Genomic DNA, 23,279 nt, shown 5'->3' on the forward strand with positions numbered 1-23,279 from the left:
TTAAGTAATATAAAAATAAAAACTCTATAAATACCGCACATGCGCGAGATCTAAACTAGTTAAAATCAATTAGATAATAGAATGTGTGGCGCAAAATTTAGGCGCAAAAATTCTAACTTTGTTAATATTTTAGTATATAGGAGATGACAATAAAACTTAGAAATTACATAAACCTTATACTATATCTGATGTATAATTTAAAAACTGATCTTAAGGAAAAGAATAACATTTTGACACAAATTTTTTTATCACAAATCTTCCGGATTATCAATAGTGGTCTAATTAAAATCATAGACGTTTATCAATTTCCTAACCTAGTTGTATACTTGAGATTGAGACTCTTAAGATATATATTAAGGTAAACTTATTGTCTCACAAAAAGTCTTCTAATGTTGTCATTTATCGATTATCCATCATTATAAAAGGACATAAACCCTTGTTTGAACAATACATAGAATCAAAGTATCACTAACTAAACATGAACTCAATATGTTCATTTTCACCAATTATTTCCACCATTCCCAAAAACCCTTTCTTCAAAAACATCTCCTCAACTAATACAAATAATCAAAGTCGAACCCATAACTATACTACAATAACATCATGTGAAGTCGAGAAAAATAAAATTTCTCAAACATCAAACACGAATAATAACAATAAGGAAAATACACAAAAATGGGACAGAAGAAGTCTCCTTATTAAGTTAGGTGGACTATATGGGGCGGCCACTACTCCATTCCCGGGCTATTCCAACCTGTTAGCAGCCCCAGTCGCGGCAGATATAGCTGATTGTATGCCCAGTAACACCGCAACAGGCGGGCCAGGGGGGCTCGAATGTTGCCCCCCAACACCACAAAACATTGTGGATTTTTCTCCCGATCCTAACCAAGTGTTACGGGTCCGCCCGGCGGCCCATTTAGTTGATCAAAATTACATAGACAAATATTCTAAAGCTATAAACTTAATGAAAAATTTACCATCAAATGACCCACGTAATTTTACCCAACAAGCCAATATTCATTGTGCTTATTGTGACGGAAGTTATCATCAAATCGGGTTTCCGGATTTCGATTTCCAAGTTCATATCGATTGGCTATTTTTCCCATTTCATAGATGTTACCTATATTTTTTTGAAAAAATATTAGGCAAATTAATTGACGACCCAACTTTTGCGTTACCCTTTTGGAATTGGGATCACCCAGACGGCATGCACATGCCCACTTTATTTACGGACCCGAATTCGTCCCTTTACGATCCATTTCGTGACCCGTCACACCAACCCCCTACATTAATGGATTTATCCTTTGATGGATCGGACAGTACCGAAACAATAACACCCGACAATTTAATCGCGTCTAATTTAACTATTATGTACCGTCAAATGATCTCTAATGCTAAAACCGGGACACAATTTTTCGGGATGCCTTATCGACTAGGGGATGAATTCCCCGCGGGGGCGGGTTCAATTGAAACACTGCCTCACAATACGGTTCACGGTTGGACGGGTGACCCCCGCCAACCGTTCCAAATCGACATGGGTGCATTTTTTTCGGCGGCACGAGATCCAATATTTTACGCCCATCACGGTAATATTGACCGAATGTGGAATATTTGGAAAACGTTAGGTGGTAGAAGGCAAGATTTCACGGATCCGGATTGGTTGGATGTTGCATTCTATTTTTATGACGAAAATGCCCAACCTGTACGTATTCGGGTCCGAGATGTCTTAGACAGCAAAAAACTTGGATATGTGTACCAAGATGTTGAGTTGCCGTGGCTTAATTCTCGTCCTACTCCTTCAAACTCTAACGTAACGTTAGCTAGAAATATGTCGACAATGACATTTCCTAAGAAATTTGACTCTACCATACGTACACAGGTAAATCTCTTGTTTAATTTCATACGAGTATCATTTTCAATTTTTAAGGGTTTTATTCATTTTATAAAATGTTTAAAATATAATAAAGGACCAAAAACGGTTTCAGATAAGCATTATTGTAAAATCAAGTAATTATTTATCTAAAACCCCTCACTAAAATAACGTCCATCAATCACCACTTTCCATAATAATAAAGGTATAATAAAGGTCTTTCGTGATATGGTTTTACAATGTAATATTGTAAACCGTTTTACGGAAGACTTATTAATCATCATTGATTAGTATAATTTCCAAAAAATTTACTCGTCAACTAAAATTGTCTAGAGGTAACACGACATGCATGCAACGTCACCGATTCACCATAGGCAGGAATGAATCTAGGTTTAAATTCTACGTCAAAACATCCTGTATTTCTAATCATAGTTACTTTTTTGAAAAAAAATATTATTGCGTACACTTTTTTTCCAAAAATCTCGCCGTGGTCAACATGTGCTCAGCTTTGTCCCTGGTCATAGGCATGAGTTTTTGAGACAATATATCTGTATCTTTGATTGATTAATTAGACCTTTCTTATAACTCTTTTAAACCTATGCTTAATTTTCATTCAAAAGGTTTTCCAAGGCAATTCCGGCCTAAAGTCATTGCTGACTAATGCTCTGATGTTGTTGTTGTTGTTAATTGACTATAGATAACAAGACCTCAAAAGTCAAGAAGCCGAAAACAAAAAGAAGAGGAAGAAGAAGTGCTAGTGATCAAATTCGAGCTACCAAAGATGGATGAATTTGTGAAATTTGATGTTTATATAAATGAAAAAAGTGATAATCCAGGAAGATTAACAAGATTAAACACGGAATTTGCAGGAAGTTTTGCAAGCATGCCAATTCGACGAATGCGTGAGAACATGATGAATCTTACTTATACTTTGTGTTTAACAGATTTAATTGATGATTTAGGAATTGATGATCATGATAATTTGGAGATTGTTTTAGTTCCTAAGGCAAATTGTGGTGGTATTACTGTCACAGATTTATCTATTAATTATGCCTCATAAATGTACTAAAATGAGAAAAATGTGTACGCATGCATTTGAATATTTAGTGTAATCAAGGTAAAATTTGTCTTATGATGTAATATGTGTGGTTAAGAAATTTTTATTCTATGGTGTATATTAATTACTCGGTATATTCACTACAAGAAATGGATTCAGTATCAACTGAAATATACTGACCGATATATAAATTTGTCTGTAAAATGTGCGAATAATCACATGCTGGTTTTCATCCATTGCCAATTGGTTTTGAGATGGAACCTTCTTGGACTTGTAAAGTGGACACTCTCTTTTTCTCAGTGGGCAAAACAAGACTTGAATATGATGATTAACTGAGCCGTTGTGTGCCCGTTGGTTGAGTCTTTGTGTACCTCTTATTTGATCCAGTCTGAGCTTGTTTGAAGTCGGAGAAAAGTCCCATCAATTTATAAGTCAAAGGCCTATTACCTCTATAGTCAAAAGATTTTCATACGTGCGACGAGAAAAATTTGGGTAAATAGTAACTATTTTTTATGACTAAAACCATCTCATTTGTGACTAATACACATGACTCTATTAGCTAGTGAGTAGAAGTGGTTAATAGATCTCATTTTGCATTAATAAATTTGTATATAAAACTGCCTCACACAAGTATTTTTGTTAATTAATTACGCAAATTAAAATCGCTAAATAAGAAGACTAAATTCAATAAGAAAAAGATGTAGGATAAATAGACTGATGTTCAGCTGTAATTTCATAAAATTTGATTGAGCAGTAATTTGTTCTACAATAAGAGAACGCCTTTCGAGTTCCAAACGATGTCGATTTATTTTTAGTTCTTCGTACAGCAGAACTGATCATCATTAGTATAAAACGTAAACAAATGAACAAAATCTCAATCAACAAAATTTAACTCATTCATCTTATTCTTCAGGCTTTTCTTTCGGAAAACATGATCACAAACTTTACGAAGCTCAGCCGTCTTTTGCTCAAACAAAGACACATCTCCGCATAGATGATTCCAATCCAACCATCCCATTGTCCGTTCAATTCCATCCTCAATTAATTTCTTTTCATCTTCACTCATTACATCGCGACATCGTCTCAACATCATCGTCACCTCCTCTGTATAGTCCTCTAATGCGGTTTTAGCCTCCATAATTCTTTTTAACTCCGCGTCTTGTGCTTTATACATCTCACCCTCGTTCACCATCCTATCGATCTCATCCTGTGTTAGCCTTCCGCAGTGCTCAGTAATAGTGATCTGGTCTTTGTTATCAGTACCGATTAGTTTAGCTGACACGGTCAGAATACCATTAGTATCGATCTCGAAGCAGACATCGAACTTACACTTGCCTTTAGGTCTTGGTGGTAAGTTGTACAGTGTGAACTCGCCTAAAAGGTGGTTCTCTTTGGCAATGAATCTCTCGCCCTCATAGACGCCGAATTTCACTGATTCCTGATTGTCATCTGCTGTAAAAAGCGTCCGATGCATCTTAGTTGGGATGGCTGTATTTCGAGGAACAAAGACAGCCATGGATTCATCGCGAACATCAACACCCAGTGATAAAGGAGTTACGTCGACAAGCACAATATCTTTGTAATCTCTAACACCGGCTAAGATTGCCGCGTGAGAAGCGGCTCCATAGGCAACCGCTTCATCAGGATTGATACTTCTACATAGCTCTTTTCCGTCAAAGTAATTTTGCAACAATTGTTGTACCTTTGGGATTCGAGTTGACCCGCCCACAAGCACTATATCATGCACATCGGTTTTCCTCATTTTTGCATCGGTTAGACATTTGTCCACGGGTTCTAAACATTTCTTGAACAAGTCATGATTCAGCTTCTCAAACCTTGCACGCGTAATTGTTGAACTAAAGTCTATTCCATCGAAAAGGCAATCAATCTCAATAAATGTCTCTGTTGTCGAAGACAAGTTCCTCTTAGCCCTCTCACACGCGGCTCTCAGCCTCCCTAGAGCCCTGGGATTGTCACTCAATTTCTTCTTATATTTCCTCTCAATCTCGGCCAAAAGGTGGCCCACCAATCTCGTGTCAAAATCACCTCCGCCAAGGTGGGTATCACCACTAACAGCCTTAACCTCAAACTCATCCTTTTTTACCGCCACTAAAGACACATCAAAAGTCCCACCACCAAGATCAAACACCAAGATATTTCTTGTACCGACATTGTATCCAGTAAGCTCTTTGTCAAGACCATAGGCAATGGCAGCAGCAGTGGGCTCATTAATAATACGTAGAACATTGAGCCCGGCAATGACTCCAGCGTCTTTAGTCGCCTTACGTTGTGCATCATTGAAATAAGCCGGGACAGTAACAACAGCATCCTTGACTTCTTTACCCAGATAGGTTTCAGCAATGTCTTTCATCTTCACTAGAATCATCGATGATATTTGTTCCGGAGTAAATAGCTTTTCTTCATCCTTATAAGTCACCACAATTAAAGGGTTGTTAGCATCGGTAATATCATTCTGGTCGGCAATGACCTTAAAAGGCCAGTGCTTCATATCATCTTGAACTGTTGGGTCACTGAATCTTCTTCCAATAAGCCTCTTCGCATCTGTCGTTCAAACGATAATTAATCATGACGATTATAACGTGGTAAACCGATTTAGATGTTAATATTAGCAGAAGCAGATTGGTCAAGCAGATTATAAATGACTGATTGAATTGAAAGGTTTGACTAGTATATTTCAGTTACAGATTAAGTAAAAGTGTTTGGTAATTAACGAATTTTTGTTAATAAATTGTTATATCTATATGTGAATGGTCGATAGATTCATTTTTCACAATCTACTAATGTGAATATGGTGGGTGAGCAGCATATTGAAAAACAGTATTAGATTGAGCTACAATCTAGTCTTTCAATATGTCATTTACCAAAAACTCAAATTAGTAGATTGGTGAATCAAACATGCTAAAAGTCTTGAATATGCTAAAAATTTGTCAATTCACCTTTTACCAAACACCCCTACAGTATCTCCTAATTAAACAAACTGACCTACTAAATACAGTAAATCACAAAATTATGTTAAATTGGTACAGGAAATAAAAGGCAAACATTATACTAGACCGTCTTAGTTTTAATTCCAGTCTTTTAACTCACGTCATATATAAAACCGTCTCATATAATCCATACGAGTAATACCGAATAAAATTGGCGAACAAAATTTCTGGTAGATGACCTTCACCTATCTATTGAATTTTTTACACAAGTACTCCATAACAAGGTAAAAATCTTGGCAGAAGCATCGTAAACTCGAAAAAGTCATATATTTCAGTAAAAATATTCAATCTTTTAGGTTAATATACTCGTAATTTTTTTTTTAAAAAGAAAATATATAGTAGGGAAAACTTGAAGATGAAGAAACAAACCAAAGATAGTGTTGGCAGAATTCATGGGAGCTTGATTCTTAGCAGCTTCTCCAATAAAGCGGTTGTTTTGAGTGAAAGCGACCCAAGACGGTGTTGTCCGGTTACCCAAGTCGTTAGTGATGATCTCGACATGACCGTGTTGCCAAACAGCGACACATGAGTACGTTGTACCAAGATCGATTCCTATTCCCGGTTGCTTTTGTCGTTCTCTATTATCGATTACCGTCTTCCACCAGTTCTCACCTCTCTTCATCAGAGTTGAAATCGCCGAATTCATCTTGGTTCTTTTTTTTTTTTTTTGGTACGCAATTCATCTTGGTTCTTGAAGTTAATTAATTACAGTAATTCTTTTCTTGTGTCATAGTGAAGAGGGAGTTTGTAGCTTTGGTATATATAAGGTGGATTAGTTAGGGGTTTAGGGTGTAGATATTTGGTTTGTGTAACGAATCCTATTTGAAAAAGGAATTTGTTTAAATTTTATCTAAACACATGTCGTAGTCAAACTCTTGTATTTATCATGTTAACCTATTATTATGGTGGATAAATTCTTTATTTCTTTGTATAACGTGAACCCATAGACGATGATTAGTTAGGCTACTTAGAGGTATGTCTAGGTCGGATGGTCCATGGGCCGGGTAATTCGTTATTTCTTGATACTTGTATCCGTTTTATACATTACTAGATTTTGTGCCCGTGCGTTGCACGGGTTTCAAATTTATCCTTCCTCTAATTGTTTAGACCTTTTAATATCATTTTGAATTATACGTAAAAGTTGTATTTTAAGAGGATAATTACAAATTATTTTAAAGTTTTATCCTTTAAGTTTTCACTTTTCAAATTTATAGATAAATTTTTTAATGGAATATAATTTAGTAATTTGTAAATTAAGTTAGTTATCCATACGCAAAACACCATATAGTTATAGTAAATGAAACTTTCATTGAATGCTTTGCTTATCACCCAAATACTTACCTCAACGATTGTTATCACCTCATTATACAATATAAACTCCTCAACACTGCAAGTGGGTAACAGTGGCTTTTGAGTATTATTAAGAGTTGTTTTTTAGACAATCTTTTATAGAGACTACGTACACTATTCCAATTTCTTACGTTTCAATGGTAGAGAGAGAAATTAATTTTAAGAAGAGAGTAGAAAACTTCCTGATTTTAAGTTGCATAAAACGTGTGATATGGTTTTAGGAAGATACTTTCCTTTTTTGAAAAAAAAATTCACCTGTATACTCATTGTAAGGATTTGATACTATTTGCTATCTAAATGGGTCGTCTCTCTTAAGTTAATGAGAGACCGTTTCTCAGGAGACCTACTGAAGAGACCGTCTTATAGGAGATTTTGTAAAGTTTTTATGTACTCGTATTATATATGCATCCACTTCACAAATTTCACACAATAGAACACTGTTACAATAGGAGATGGTACATTAAGAACTTTAAATTAGCTCAGAAAATATACATATAAGCTCGGATTCTTCTACTTTAGTTGTACATGCTTATGGTACAACTTGATGTATAATCCCAACTTGATGTATAATCCTATTTGTGACTTTTTTCGGAGGTCATCACTTCAAGAGTTAGACCTTTCTTAAATGCACAACTTATTTTTTTCACCGATAATTAGAGTGAACGGTATCTCATTAAGTTATTGAAAGACCATTCTTTCGAATCCTTTTCCATGGAACTTTTATTATTGAACACGACGCAATATAACACAATCATTTCGTAACTATGAACCCTATTTAAATGGTATATAAAAAACCCTAACATTTAGAAGGGTACCAATTTCGTGTCATATGTTAGTCACTTTCATTTAATGCTTTGCTTGTAACCCAAATACTTAGCTCAACGATTGTTATCACCTCAGTATACAATATAAACTCCTCAAAACTGCAAGTCGTTTACCTTACTAGGTTGTTTATCCCCATTGTTATCTCCATATCAAATTAATAAATTTACAAACCCCTCAAAACTCGTAGTTGTTTACCAATTTCTTTGGACTTTTTGGTTAATTAAGGAGCATTAGAACGGTAGAACTGTAGAAATGTCAAATTAACGGGAAGAGCTTCATCTAATAATGTAGTTCTAAACAATAAAATATTACACTAATTGTGTTCAAGGAAAAATCTAAAAAAAAATGATAATAAAATGATAATTTCTTTTATGAGAGAGGTATGCTCTTCCCGTATAAAATTGTAGGTTAAAAAATGAAATATTTTTATAACAAAACAAAATCAAACTATACCTCCTCTTCTCATATTAATCCAAAAATCTAAGACTTGGTTAAATAGGAATTGGGTTCTCTCGAAGCTCCTTGACAAGAGCAGCAAGTGATTCAGGATCCATGCCAACGTCACAAAGTGCAACAAGGACTGAAAGAGTGTGACGATCTAATCCCGTGTCAAGTATGTTGGATATGCGAAATGCCAAGTCCAGAGACTCCCTAGCAGCGCGTGCAGCTTCAGAATCCATATCTCCTATCAAATAGAGCTGCTCGCTACGCTTTTAGCCAAACTCTGCATACCGATGTCGAAATGTATTTCATGGCCACAGAAACTATGATAGTGAAGTATGCCATGAAGCATAAGAATTTAATTGGGTTGAAATCAAGCGCATAAATGTAATGCAACTGAAAATACATACACCAGTCGCTATGAGTCTAGGTAATAGAAAATCACAAGCAGCCAGGTGGAAAATGAATCATCTGGTTGGATACACCCTCGCATCGCCGTAGATCTCCTTTCACGTTTTCCCATACTACCCTCTCATTTCCGGCCGTCAACTGCTCACCTCCGACGAAGTCCACGCCATCCCTCCACCGTCCGCCATATTCTCTTCCGCCCTGCGAACACATCACTTATCCCCTTTCCTACACCATATCAAAATCTTCATTTCCACTATTGAGGATGAATTGGGTTGGTGAATTGAAATCAGAGTCTATAGTTGGTTGATTTTGATTGATGAAAATCTTTAATTGGGTTTTTGTAATGAGAATTAATGTGTTTTAATGATTAATGGAGAATAAAGGAGAATCATAAATGGAGAATGAAGAAGAAGAAATGAAAACTCGTGGCGACGTTTTGTGGTATATTGATGCGGCCAATGTTGCGAGGAGGGTGGCTGTTGTTGCGTCTGGCGGTGATAGAGTTGTTGATTGGTTGCTTGAAACTGTTACCGACGAAATCTGCCGCCGTCGGTTGGAAGACATCACCCATATGATAGAGTTTGTGCAAATTGCAAATTGCAACTGATTAACCCAGTACAACAGTCGGGACACGCTGTTTCAGCCTGCAACTCCTAGGATCCGTTGGCTGATGGAGGATCAATCGCAACACTTTTCCCGTTATCTATAGTAACCCCATTTGATGCAGGAGTCAATGAAGAAGAGGCAGATGCCTTGCCTTTCCTCAATACACTGTTTTCATCCTCATCAGATTCTTCTTCCTCCATGAAAGAACCCTTGCGCCGAAGCTCCTTCACTTTCAGAAACTCGTCGTAATGGGCTGTCCTGAGCGCTTTGAAACTCTCACTCCGGTTTAAATCTGCCATATTTGTATATAACTATATATAGCCAGATGATTTTTCACTGCTACATACCTTATAAAACTCTATTAGATAGAATTTGCATAAATATTAGATAGAATTTGCACAAATATTGGGGATAACTAACTATACATAAAATTATTTTAAATAAAAAATTAATAAAACCGTATGTAGATAGAATTTGTATAAATATTGGGATAATTATACATAATATTATTTTAAATAAAAAGTAATTAGGTAATTTTAAAAAGTTGGAGTCTCTAGAATTGCCTGAAAAAAACATCTTTTATATATATACTAGATTTAATGCCCGTGCGATGCACGGGCCGTTTGGTAGTGTCTTTTATATTAATTTTATATAAATAAAAAATGCTACTGTTCAGCTTCAATATGAGAACGACTTTTTTTCAATTATATGACTTTACTTGAAGTCCGTGAAGATAACTGAGAGTCTGAGACTGATTTGTTTCAAAATGAGCTTGATTAAGGCTTTGTTATTTCTGGCTTATTAGAGGTGGGCTGAAATGAATGGAATCGAATCGAATCGAATTAAATGGAATTGAATCGAATCGAATCGAATAGAATTTGAATCGAACTAAGCTATTAGTAATTCAATTTGAATATTGCTTCGGATATAAAGTTGCATAAGGGAGTTGCATTATTAATATTGGGTAATATCTCAATTACACAATATTGCTTGGAAACGTATATGCACCATATGCTATTAATAATGCAACTCTGTTATGAAGTTCTCCATTTTGTGTTTATGTATTGATAAATAATACTTCTACTTGTTCTCGATGGTGAGTAACTATTACAATTTTTTTTAGATGTCGAGTGGGTCTATTATTAACGTCGAGTGTGTGGTACTATTATCTAAACTTTCAAGTGAAATACTACAAAGTAATTGATTTCATGTTTTCTACTGCCTCCGTTCCGATGATATGCTTACACTTCCTTTATTTCCCCCTCACAAAATAAAGAAAGTGTAAATATATCATTTAACATGAAAGTATATTATTATAGATAGAAAATTTCTCATAAATCCCTACTTGTACTCATCAATGTCATATACCCATGAAATTCTATGTTGATTCCAACACCTAAGAAAGCTGCTTCCCAAATCATACGCGGATATTTTGATCCGTATCAGCTATGACAATAATCAAACAATATATTGGGCATAACAATTACGCAAAAATGCTTATAACTAATTTTATACATTGGGAACAATATTAATAATGAACATAAGGGGGAAAATACTCTAAAAATCTTAAATAAAATTAATCAGGATCACAAAATTTATTGCAAAAGTTAAGTAACTAAGCTAGCATGGGGATTGAGGGCTGATATATAAAAACTTTCAAAGTAAGCAAAAGCTTAACATGGGTTCCAAATTTGAAGAGATAAAAGACAAAAGACGGTAGCATTTGTTCGACACAATTATTCAAACACGATCTTATCACACATGTAAGGCGGAGCGAACTCGGGTATCCAAACCCGTGTTTTGTCGATACCGCTACTAAACACAATAATCAATTGCGTCAACAATCTATTTATTAGCTAGGTAAGACAATAAGCACTACATATGAAATTTCCAAATTATGCCTCTTGCAAAATGGAAACCAAAGTCATCAATTTAACACAAACTCACAAAGTAATAAGATCATACTTCATCTGTATTTTCGGTCTCAATTATTTGTTTACCTTTTATATTCATTATGAGAGGTATTTTAGTCAAAAGTACATTAATGAGAGATACGGAAAGAGTACTACATCGTCTACATGTCTACATTACTACACATTCTATAACTTGTTTAGTATGCTAATCCGCGGGCCACTTATCGGTGTTTTTGCATTCTTTTTGGTAAATTTTTTGTTAAAAGTTGTAGAATAATCACTCTAATTTGTACTCGTAGTTCGTATATATACATACGAAGTACAACTCAATGCATGGACTTGAAATCCAAATGGACGTGAAACCCAAAAATACCATATTCAAACAAAGATTTATATGGGAGGGTGAATTTCAAATTTCTACCATAATAATAATAATAATAATAATAAGTTAAAAAACGAAAATGTAAACATTAACAAACAACCAGAAACTCATCAAACATTACTTATTATGATATTGATCAAATACTTTAACACTGAAATTTATTGTCCTCTACACCATACCATAAAGAGTCTCCAAATTTCTATATGGATAAAGATGGATGTATAAACCATTACCGAAAAAACTCACACCCATGATAAACATAATACAACAGTCAGTTTTTTTTTTTGGCAGCCAAATTGTTACACTCGGCAACTTCAATTTGTTACAATGAAATTGTGTCTAGAAAGCCGATGGTCAAAATTTGGATTAATGAGATGATACGTAAAGAAAAAGAAACTTTTACCTCCGGTTGTCATGTGCTGGTGGAGATTTAGAGTGTCCTATTGACCTACATATTTAACATGCACGCAAAATTATCAGGAAAGTATAAACAATAAATTTCAGTTAAAATAACTCCAATAATTAAGGAGTTTATAATGGAAAATCAAATCTCAAGAATGAAACAACATTTACTATGGGAGTATAAGACTAATAACGACATCATTACATGGCATTATATAATGTTGTATATTGATACAAAAGGTAATTTAAAAGATATTCTTAATAATAGAGCGTACCACTTATCATCCATATAATTGTTGTGAAGTGATATTGAACAAATATGAATTAAAAGAGTTTACCGATTTACGGTCAATAATCTGAATATCATTGTTGTGATAGTAAAAATATATGAATCGTGTTGCTGATTGAATTCCACATTGCTGCTCCCATAGGAAAGACAGATACGACATCAAATTCCACACGCTTCTCATAGTTGCTATTGTATATTTGTATCCTGAAAATTCATAAAATTACAATTTTAAATCTCAAATCAAAGCATAAAAGCATATAGGATGTCACAAAATTAATGTAATGCATACTACAAAGCAAAAATTAGATTCTAGCTTTAATTAACTTTTGGGGAAGGGGGACATCCAAAGGATAATGGACGACACATACATGGCAATATGGCATGATTTATACTTTATATATACTAATTATTTCTAATTCTAAATTTCTAATCAACTAAACCTACGTAAAATATGATAGAATTTGATTGCTACTTGAATTGGTATCGCAATGAGATTAGTATTGCTGTATGTATTAAATTATTAACTGTTAGGGAATCTCATGTTCAATATAAATCTAAACTTAAAAAGATAATTTTTTATTTAAGTAGCTCAAAATTGGTGGACTCTCTATAATCGCTCGAAAAAAGCTTCCTTTATTAATATAGATAGATAGATATTGATTGATTTATGTAAAACTACTCTACAAGAAAACTCATATCATTGAATATTATTTATAGTAATGAGGTTAAATACACTCCTTCAACCCGAGCTTTTCAAAGCATGACTCTGCTCGAATTGGGTGAAACTGAACTTAAACTCAACCTCCAAATAGTTTTGTATTCTCGTTAAGTCGTTGAACAATCACCAAATTATTATTTAAACCTTTGATTATTAAGCTTGTCCTTTCAGTTAAAAACTATCAATGTGAGCTAAACTTATTTGAACACTAAAAATAAACTAAACTAACCCAAAATTTAGAGTAGCCCCAAACAACAGACCTCTTGGAACTCGGGCCACTAAAGTCACGAACCTTTAATGTATATCATTCAATTCAGTCCAGATTCGTACCAGGTAAGATCAAATTAAAAAGACAACAAAGTTCTCACTAATAAATAGACCTGACAAAGCTGATCCGATAAAATAAAATGATCTAAAATCCGATACATCATAAGTAACATTGCCAGATACCTTAAATCTGAAATTAAAACTTTTAGTTAAGTTAGAGCAATCCCGTTATCGACCGGCCCATCAATGTATCCATGGTAACTAAAGTCATCCATGACCCCATGAGTCCATGACCCATCCTAAAGAACAGCTCCAAGTTTCCAACACCTTGAACAATACACTTTCCGTTTCCACCCCACTACTACAGTTTCCAATTCCTTCCAATATTCTTCTTCTCTTCATCTACCCCACTAATCCACTAACACAACCCACCTTTTCAACCCCATGAATGAATTATTCATCCTTAATTAACCCAAAAAGTACCCACTTAATAAAATACACTCTTTTTTTTTGCAACTTCATTTTAGTCAAAGCTCACACCTTTCCCCTCTTTTCAGGCAATTTCTTAGCTTTCCTCTTTTGCCTTTCTGGGTTTTTCTTAATTTAGCTGTTTTGTTATCTGATTTGATTGTATAGTTTGTTTTGTTTTAAAAGATTGATTCTTTATGTTTTTTTACTAATTCTGTGAAGAATCTGTTTATTTATTCTTGATTTAACAGTTTGTGGGTTTTTGATTGATTTTGATTTATGGCTATGGTATTTAATTTTAGTGAAATTTTTGTACTTTATTGTGATCAGTTGTCGGTTCTCAATGCAATTTTTATCTTGGGTTATTCGGAAACAGCCTCTTTGTGTAGCTAACAAGGGTAATTGAGGCATGGGTAATGATTTTGATGATGTTATTTAATCTGTTGGTCTCTCTTAAGACGGCAATTTGGGCCGGTTTTAAGTTTATGATGGATATGCCCGTCTTAAACAGAATTGTGTACTGTAATTTATGTTTTGAGTTTAGATTGGGACAATTTAACTGTATGATCAGGTTCAATTTAACTGTAATTCATTGACTGCAGTTGCTGGTGTTTTTTTGGTGTCACTTCTCTATAAAATATTCATTTCATGTGAAGATTGCACTCCAATTTATCTATATTTACCGGGTTCTCTCAAATCCTACAGAATCAGGAACTGATGTATATTGTATATCTGTATTGCACTGTAAACAGTACGTATCAATGTATCATGTATGTGTATTACGTATTTGTATCGGAGTATACCGGGAATTAGACAACCATGCTTGAATGGTACTTAATTTTAGTAGTTGAGCTGTATAATATTGATGTTTGTCTAAGTACTTCGAATTTATTTGTTGAAATTTAATTAAATTGTTTGCTGGTTCAATGCAAACTCATTGATGTAAATAAGTAGTTAGGAATGTTGTACAAGAAGAAAGAAAGAAACTATAAATATGTTCAGAAAACAGGTGCTTTTCGTATTCATCTGTGAACAACCACATTTTACATTTTTTTTATCGCAAAAGGTTAGTTTTAGGGTAATATTAGTGTTTTGAGATCAGCTGGATCGAGTTTCTTGCTCGCATAGGGAAAGGCAGTTGATTGTAGCATGAGCTCGAATTTGATAAAATGACCACTGAAGTCAAAAGAGATGATGTTCTGGCTTCTGTATATCATCATTATGAGAGAGTAGACGTTCAAATTCCTTGATGGTATTCTGTGTGCTTAGCTCATAATTACTACGATGTATCCAATATTTAATTATTTATAACATTCTCGGCTTTGTCAGTTTCTCCTCATTTTGCTTATGTCCAGATTATAAATGCTGATTCTGTTATTTTTCTGTTTGTCAGGTAGATTTCTGACCTGAGTTATCTTTCCAAAGTTAAACTCATCACCACCCAGGTCGCATCTCCTAGAGTTGATGTTGGCAATAATATGCAGTTATACCATCATCCCCTTTCTCTTGATAGCCAAAAGGTGAGACTCGCTTTAGAAGAGAATGGAATCGATTACACTTCTTATCATATCAACCCCCTCACTGGCAAGAACATGGATGCATCATTTTTTCGGATGAATCCAAGTGGAAAATTACCCGTCTTCCAGAATGGCTCTCACATTATCTACAACACAATTGAGATAATACAGTAAGCCTTCCTCTTCCTGAAACTTGTATATTGAGTGGGGTGGAGGCTAATACTACTGAATTACTGACATATTGTTTGTATTCTTACTGCACATTCAATGGTGCTATGACGTGAAAAGACCCGGTTAGTGGTAGACTTTAGGTCCGGACATCTTAGAAACCATTTTTTCTATGAAATTTTTCGGGTCATTCAAAACAATTTATTACAAATATCCATTTTTGGGTAAAATTTGACTGCTAACACCTTCTCAAAAGACTGTAGGTTCCACTATCTATTCACTTTCTTACTTACATAATTTACATTCTAGATCAACTTGACAAATATACCCTTCCCACTTGCCATTTCCGTAATAACAGTGTCATTTGGAGATGTAGTGCATCCAAACAATGGAGGAATGAGATATCTATTACAGGCTTTGATACTATCTACTGCTCAATGTGATGGCTATATCATAGTTCAGACTTCAGACCAAGTGACCTTCCACTTCCTTTTCGATATATGTTTCGAACTGTGAAAATTTATTTATCTTAACTGGATTTGTGATAAAATAGCTTATTCCTTTGTTTGATTACAAGCTGTCCTTCAGCTGTTCAAGATTACATGTCAATTGTCATTGCAGGTACATAGAAAGGATAGCGGCTGTGTCTACGGGTGGGGATGACGTTAAACTAAGTAGCAGAGAAGTACTTCATTGGATGAACAAAATACAGGAGTGGAACCCTAAATATTTCACACTTTCTCATGTACCTGAGAAACACCGGCTCTATGTTTCGAAATTTATAAGACGCATTGTGATTGCTAGGATGGCGGAATTTCCGGATCTTGCAAGTTCCTACCACATTAGGCTCAGAGAGCAATATGATATGGAAGAGAAGTTGAAAGATCCTGCTATAATCAGAAGAAGTGAGGAACATTTGGTCAGGCTTCTTGATGATGTTGAAGCACAACTCGATCAAACTCCTTATTTGGTGGGAGATGAATTTACCATGGCAGATGTTATGCTAATCCCGGTACTAGCACGGTTAGTGCTCCTAAAATTGGAAAATGAATACATTAATAACAGGCCAAGTATTGTGGAGTATTGGGATATGGTGCAAAAGAGGCCTAGCTACAGAAAGGTGATTGGGAAGCACTTTAAAGGTTGGAGGCGGCAAAAGACATTGATGAAATCCTGGTGTTTCATTCACGTGAGGAGCTTGCTGAGGAAATATTAATTTAAGGGAGGACTTTCGAGTTGAAAATTAAGGGCCAGTGACATTTTCATGATTGTATTTAAGAAGTGAAATGTCATGGACTATCCGAATGTTGTACATGAGTATTTCTTTTTATTTTTGCATTTTTCCAAAATTTGAAGGTGCAGCCTTTGAAGCGTGTGTAATATTGTTAATGCAAGTAATTTTTGCATCAATTGTGGAGTCACGGAAATAAATTTCAATTTTATTCTGGTAGCTGCTCACTGTTTCTGTTTGCCCTCATCCAGATGACATGTTGCATATTTCGGCACTTAATTTAAGTCGAGCCCCAGAAACAATGGATGTGGCAAGCAGAAACATAGCCTGTGAAGAAGCCATTGTACATAGTTTTGCACCATACATTTATATCCGCCTTTGGCATACTTATGTTCTTTCCATCACTATTTTAAAATTATGGCTGCTTCATACTTAGAAATTGATTCAATGGCATGCAGATACCCGAAGCAACTAGCAAGCTTTCATGAGAAATTCTTCTTTTGGAATGCTTGAGGTTGTTTTTCTTTGTTTCAGGGAGAAAGCAGATCAGCCTAGGGATCCAAGCAGGTAAATGTTACTATCTCCGACCCATTTATATTGTCCTCAATGTTTACATGATGTTGGCTTTGACCGAGTTTTTCTCTCAATATCAGGGCTACAGTTTGTATTGATATGAAAATTATTTTCTTGATAATTCAACATCAGAAATTTTTACTGTATCTTTACGTATATTTGGTGTAACTAATGGTCATAGACTCATAGTTGTCATCCATTGACTAGCAAAATCATGTGGGGAGTATATAGATGTGATGAAGGTAGTACTATATCGGTGGTATACAAATTACAGATGACATAGATGGGTACTCATGACTCACCATGTCAAAACAGTCATTTCTGTTACTGTAACTGATATCTGCAGGGGAAAATAAATCTGTTTTGAAGGCCGGACTGTTAAGCCGAGAAAATCTTGGGATCATTGGAGGAGAAAGATCTCTTAGCTAGGCTATGGCGAGCCATCAATTGGCGCTTTGGATTCGAGGATGACATGGATAGCAACACACAAGAGCTGTTCAAACATGAAGTACGACTCTGGAGGAGACCCACCCAGGTTCCACTCTTGCATCACTGCCTTTTTGTTTATATTTTCATTTATTTTCATCATCGACTTCATAATGCATTCTCAGATTCTTCCAGACATATACTACTTCAAATTGATTGATTTCAAAGCTCAGATTTGTTTCGCCTGTAGTGCTTGCTTTTAGCTTGTGTGGTTGTTTACCTTGTCCCTACTGCATATCATATCACAACTAGGAGGATCGTGTTTACTTTTATAATAAATATTTAATTCTTAACATGACACAGTAGATTTACTATATGTATACTAAGAAAATTGGCAGCTTGCAATCTTGTAAACGCTTGGTAATTAATTAATTGTAAACGGCTAGTAGGGAGAATTTCTTCTTAAATATGTTCTTTAATTATCTTTAGTATACAAAAAGAAAAGTTGTTGCTGTTTCGGGCAAGTAATTGCCAGTAATTTATATATTCTGGCTCACAGAACTTGTAGAAATCTGATAAGTCAAATTACTATTGTAGAAAGTATGAAAAGTACAATTGAGTAGTCGTTTTATATGCTTCGTATAAGAATACGCAAATCTCAGATATATTGAGATCAAGAAGGCATCAACTGATGGAATGCTTCAAACTTTTCAATTAAGCTGCATCTATCCCTTTCCAATAATATTGATCTTGTTGAAAATAAATTGTGCTGTCTGAAATCTCTCATTTGCTCAATGTGGCTGCCTTGTATATCAGCTCAAAAGCAGTATCTATGCAGCATACGAGCCTTTGCGAGTCTATGTAGCCCTTTTCAGTACCTATCCCAATCCTCATTGTTCCCATATAGCTCATAACTGATACGACTAGACTCTGCAATTCCAAATGATCGTCATTAGAGGTACAGGAGGAATTCAAAAACAAAAGTTCAGAATGGAGAGTTTAAATAGGACCATAGAAGATTAAGTAACTGTAGAAGTTGAATGAAAAAGTTCATTTTTCCTTGGTTAAGGTTTAGAGGTGTGGAAGATGGGTCTTGGGAAGGTCTAACAGATTTACGATTTAGGGCGATTGGTTGGAGGTGCAGCTTATACGGCTATGTTACACCTATGAGTTAAGTTTCACAGGTGGACATTATGGCGAGAAAAGGTCTTACGGTGGTCCTCATCCAGTGAAAAGGAAGATGAAAGGTGTGGTGTTACTTCAAGTGAGTGTAAAGATGTGTTATATCTCCATAGGTATGGTTAGTTCTAGTGAGTTTTAACAGAAGGTCGGAACTGGATGTGTACCTTATGAACGCCAATAGGCATGAAGTACAGGCCTTTCACCGGATGCTTAGCACACGCCATTTGCTCCACTGGACCTATCAAGCTTGTTATTCCCAAGCTTGATCTCTTACACGTACCTTTGATGTACTGTGCTGCTGCCTGAATAATAATCGGGTCAAGGGTTCAGGTGACGGCAATTAGAGTGAAAAAATATTCAAAGTTCCTTATTTAAATTACATACAAGATTAGTTTGAGGAAAGAGAGAAAAATTACAGCAGTAGTTGCTGGCAAGTAGATTGAAGAATTTTACGGCTCTTAGTTTTGCATTATGTAGGTCAGAATTTTACAGCAGGATGCCAGGATGTGATCATAAAGACTTGGCTAACCACCCAGTTATGAAATACTAGTAGATCACAAGGAAAAAAAGAAAAAAAAAAAACTATTCTTTGTGCTCTGGATAACGATGAAAAAAAGCAAAATGACTCAACAAACGGGTTGTGTTTCTTTTTATTTTGAGTCAGTCGTTCAGTGCATTTCTGATGCAATATTCATTATGTGCTGTGTACATCCGACCCCTGTCCCACCGTTGGTAGGAGCTTTCAAGGTTAGAGGGCACCTAAATACTGGGTCTTATTGTTGTTGTCAAAGTATTTGAGAGAAAATATTAACTGTACCGACACTGATGGCTGGTGGGTTATTTACGTGGAGTAATATTCATTCACATACCTCAGGGCCTCTAAATTTCCGTATAATCTCCAGGAATTGACCTGTCAAGTAGACCGCAGGGGAGTTTCTCTTCCTCAGAATATTTTTCTGTGCTTTAGAGACGAAATCAAGAGGATTCAGGGTTTTGTTGGTAGTTAACTTTGGCAGGTCTACGTGCAAAAACGCAAACTGATTTCCCCAAATTTTATTGTCTGCCTTGAGCATGTCTTGGATTGACATGTAACCATTTATGTTTCGAGTGTTGAGCAGCACCAGCGCGGTGGTTCTTGAGTTGTTGAATCCGGTGTCATTTCCTTGCATGTATAATCTAACCCCTAAGGAGACTATTCCTGTAATAACAGCACTTATGGTCTGGTGCAAACATAAAATTACCATTGGTCAGAAATCAGAATTATGTCTTCATTAGATTTATTATGCTCGCAATTTTTATCCTAGGTCATTCGGAAACAGCCTCTTTTCTTTTGCTAATTCAAGGGTAAGGTTGCGTACACCCGCACCCCCTTACCCCACAATTTGCAGGAGCCGTCGAGGCATTGGGGTAACGTTATTGTAGTAGATTTACTATTCACAAGAGGTGACTAAGATTGGTCATGTTTAGTTGGCCAAATTTTACAGTCTTTTATGATATGCTTCCAAAAAGGACATGTGCAATGTAAATGTGTAATAAATGCCTTTTTATATATGTTATGAATGATTTGAAGGTACTATCCTCATTGAAGTGGTCATGTAAGAAAACATATCATGTAGCCTTATCATATACTCTTTCCGTATCAGTCATTTGTTTACCTTTTATATTCATATAAAGGTGAACAAATGACTGAGACGGAGGAAGTATATCTAACTCTAAACATTGCATAAAATTCATACTAGTATTTTGATGCTGCATGTGAAAGGTTACCCTTTGTTTTCTAACCTGTGACCAAAGACTTAACTCTCTTCACCCATCTTTCGTGAAGCTGGCTAAAGTTACTTATTTTGGTCGATTTGTTATAATATTTGTTTTATTCTTTCATAGTAATGGTTTTATAGGTGTATGTCTTATAACATATACTTGTGACAGGTGAGATAGATGGTCCAAGTTATTTCCGGACCTAGTTATGTTGCATCGTCTGCGTGTCGGATTGTGTCGGATTGTGTTACAAATATACAATTCTCTTCTTGATAATATGGACTCCTTATTGACACCAAAGTTTTCATTTGACTTTTTTTTTTTCGTCTCCAAGACGTCATTTGGCCCTATTTTCTTCATTTATGTAATGAGTTTTGCTAAGGACCTTCTCTTTCCGAGATTCTCTCTGACCTTCTCCTCTAATAGAACGACTAAATTGATTATATTTAGCCATCAACTAGTGATATGCAAGTGGATGAATTTATACTTATTTATTATTACCCTGTGAGAGGAGAAGATAGAAAAGAGAAGGTCGGTCGCATCTGCTATGCAAGCATAGCCGTATGGATGCAGAAGAAATAGACTACTTACCACTTGGAGCTTTGTTTTGATTAGTTTGAGTTGATCCATGGAGAATGCTACAGTAGATATCTTGACCGGGTGACAAGCGAGATCCTTATCTCCGGACCTGATTGGTGTCTTATCATCTGCTATGCAAGCGCTTTTGAAAACAGTCCATCCGAAATCAAATGTCGCACCATTGATAACACTAAAAAAATTCTGTATGCAGCTTGTAAAGCTCTTAGCTCTGCTTTTATTAGCGTTTTTGTTTGATTTAGTAGAAGGGAAAGTTAATGGCAAAGACGGATTATCTGCTCTTTGCAGGCACGACAGAAGCGCGCCCATTAGAGAATAACCGTCTCCAAGCGCATGGTGAAGCTTGAAGATGATGTGCCCTGCTGCCTTGCTTGTTGGATACTTGAGTATATGAATCTCCCATAATGGCCTGTCTTCAGGTAATATCTTTGTAGTGAGTTTTGTTAGATACTTGTCGAAATTGTCGTCGTATGACTCAACTGATAACGATTCTGGGAAGCTGGGAACATTAACATGATCCTGCAGGTTCACTTCCACCTTTTTCCATCGTCTTTTGCCCTTCTTATCATACGCCTGCATGTCATATTTAACAAAATAAGTCGAAACATTCATTTCAGTTTTAAACGTATACTGCATAGCTTCACCGTTTCAGGTTCAAAAATCAGAGACGGTCTTGGATTAACATTGCAGGGAAAAAAAATGACAGAAGAAAGAGTCAGTAATACCATAATAGACGAAAATCTTGGATTAATAGGAAGAAAGAGTTCTCGGAGGAGCGGCAACGTGCCCGAATCATCAATCGGAACAGAAGTTTCGAGAACCGCAAGGATACAAACGGACAAACTTTTGCTATTGAAGTATTGGCCAGTAGGAGAAACAGGTTCATCTTCAGCATCAGCTTCCGGACTGCATCTAGTTTTAATTTGCAAACCTGACTCCATTATTTTTCTTATATTTTTGTATTTATTTGAATTTGGAAGTTGACAGTAAAACTTATGAAAAATATAGATGATGATTGTACAACAAAAGTTGAATAAATGTGTTAGGCTTTAGTAGAAAATGTATGGAAGACTTGGGTATGTATTTATGCAGAATTCAGTCTAAGCAGACTAATAAAAGAATGCAGCATGTATCTTGTAGTGTCATTGTATCAACTGTTTAAATCCATGGTCCCTTGAATGCATAATAATTAACAACCCATATTCAATTCTTTACTATCTTTACTGTCCTTACTTTCCAACTTTAATCCTTTATTTAACAAGTTTCTAAGCACTGGCTTTCATCTCAAGTCATTTCTGTTTTTAGCCATTTGGAGTAACCGCGTTTTTTCTGGCTTAATTTCAACTCATTTTAGTTCAGCTTAACTCCGTTCAGTTCAGTTCAGCTTTATTCGGTTCGGCTCAGCTCAGCCCTACTCAAATTAACTCTTATGTTAGGTTGATTCAGTTCAACTTAGCTTCACTCAGTTCAGCTTCTTTCAGCCGAAAAGCAGTGACGTAGCTACGTTATGGCCAAAATAGGCAGGGCGCGGGTAGGAAATATTAGAAATTTTAGCACTACAGAAGATGATCTGTATTCATAGTATAATGGTTAAGTTGTTAATAGCTTTTTACAATTTTCTCACCGTTTGGGCAGTGAACATTCTTCATTTATTTTTGTATTTTATTGATATTCTCTTGTGCATCCTAACTCCTAAGATAAGGAATCGATTTAATCGACTTTTAATTAAAAACAAAATTTACTTTAGAATGACCATAAAAAAATATTACGCCCGTCGTTTGAGCGTTTAATGTCCGTTCTTTTAGTTTGACACTATTATT

At 35.4% G+C, this 23,279-nt stretch overlaps 4 protein-coding genes and 1 long non-coding RNA gene across 5 annotated transcripts; 3 read left to right on the forward strand and 2 right to left on the reverse strand.

The window, feature by feature from the left end:
• The first annotated feature begins 439 nt into the window (after positions 1 to 439).
• LOC141596354 (aureusidin synthase-like) lies at positions 440 to 3,045 on the forward strand. Its single transcript, XM_074416482.1, has 2 exons — positions 440 to 1,879; positions 2,568 to 3,045. Exons 1-2 carry the CDS (start codon positions 479 to 481, stop codon positions 2,928 to 2,930), a joined length of 1,764 nt encoding a protein of 587 aa, XP_074272583.1. The 5' UTR covers positions 440 to 478; the 3' UTR covers positions 2,931 to 3,045.
• A 596-nt stretch (positions 3,046 to 3,641) lies between these two features.
• LOC141594094 (heat shock 70 kDa protein 18-like) lies at positions 3,642 to 6,669 on the reverse strand. The gene is made up of 2 exons (XM_074414291.1): positions 6,305 to 6,669; positions 3,642 to 5,489 (listed from the first exon to the last, which is right to left on the reverse strand). Exons 1-2 carry the CDS (start codon positions 6,579 to 6,581, stop codon positions 3,802 to 3,804), a joined length of 1,965 nt encoding a protein of 654 aa, XP_074270392.1. The 5' UTR covers positions 6,582 to 6,669; the 3' UTR covers positions 3,642 to 3,801.
• Positions 6,670 to 13,820: 7,151 nt separating this feature from the next.
• On the forward strand, positions 13,821 to 17,102 carry LOC141596358 (glutathione S-transferase TCHQD). The gene is made up of 3 exons (XM_074416487.1): positions 13,821 to 14,096; positions 15,401 to 15,694; positions 16,314 to 17,102. The coding sequence occupies exons 2-3, from the start codon at positions 15,486 to 15,488 to the stop codon at positions 16,906 to 16,908; spliced, it is 804 nt and encodes a 267-aa protein (XP_074272588.1). The 5' UTR covers positions 13,821 to 14,096; positions 15,401 to 15,485; the 3' UTR covers positions 16,909 to 17,102.
• A 394-nt stretch (positions 17,103 to 17,496) lies between these two features.
• On the forward strand, positions 17,497 to 22,602 carry LOC141596359 (uncharacterized). Its single transcript, XR_012522453.1, has 4 exons — positions 17,497 to 18,031; positions 21,478 to 21,644; positions 21,748 to 21,878; positions 22,098 to 22,602. It is a non-coding gene; the product is annotated as an uncharacterized LOC141596359 (long non-coding RNA).
• Positions 18,378 to 22,400, reverse strand: LOC141596357 (wax ester synthase/diacylglycerol acyltransferase 7-like). Its single transcript, XM_074416486.1, has 5 exons — positions 22,185 to 22,400; positions 21,454 to 22,032; positions 19,974 to 20,324; positions 19,269 to 19,406; positions 18,378 to 18,852 (listed from the first exon to the last, which is right to left on the reverse strand). The coding sequence occupies exons 1-5, from the start codon at positions 22,398 to 22,400 to the stop codon at positions 18,706 to 18,708; spliced, it is 1,431 nt and encodes a 476-aa protein (XP_074272587.1). The 3' UTR covers positions 18,378 to 18,705.
• Positions 22,603 to 23,279: the final 677 nt, after the last annotated feature.

The sequence above is a fragment of the Silene latifolia genome, chromosome 8 (assembly GCF_048544455.1).
Source record: "Silene latifolia isolate original U9 population chromosome 8, ASM4854445v1, whole genome shotgun sequence".
Classification (NCBI taxonomy): Eukaryota; Viridiplantae; Streptophyta; class Magnoliopsida; order Caryophyllales; family Caryophyllaceae; genus Silene; species Silene latifolia.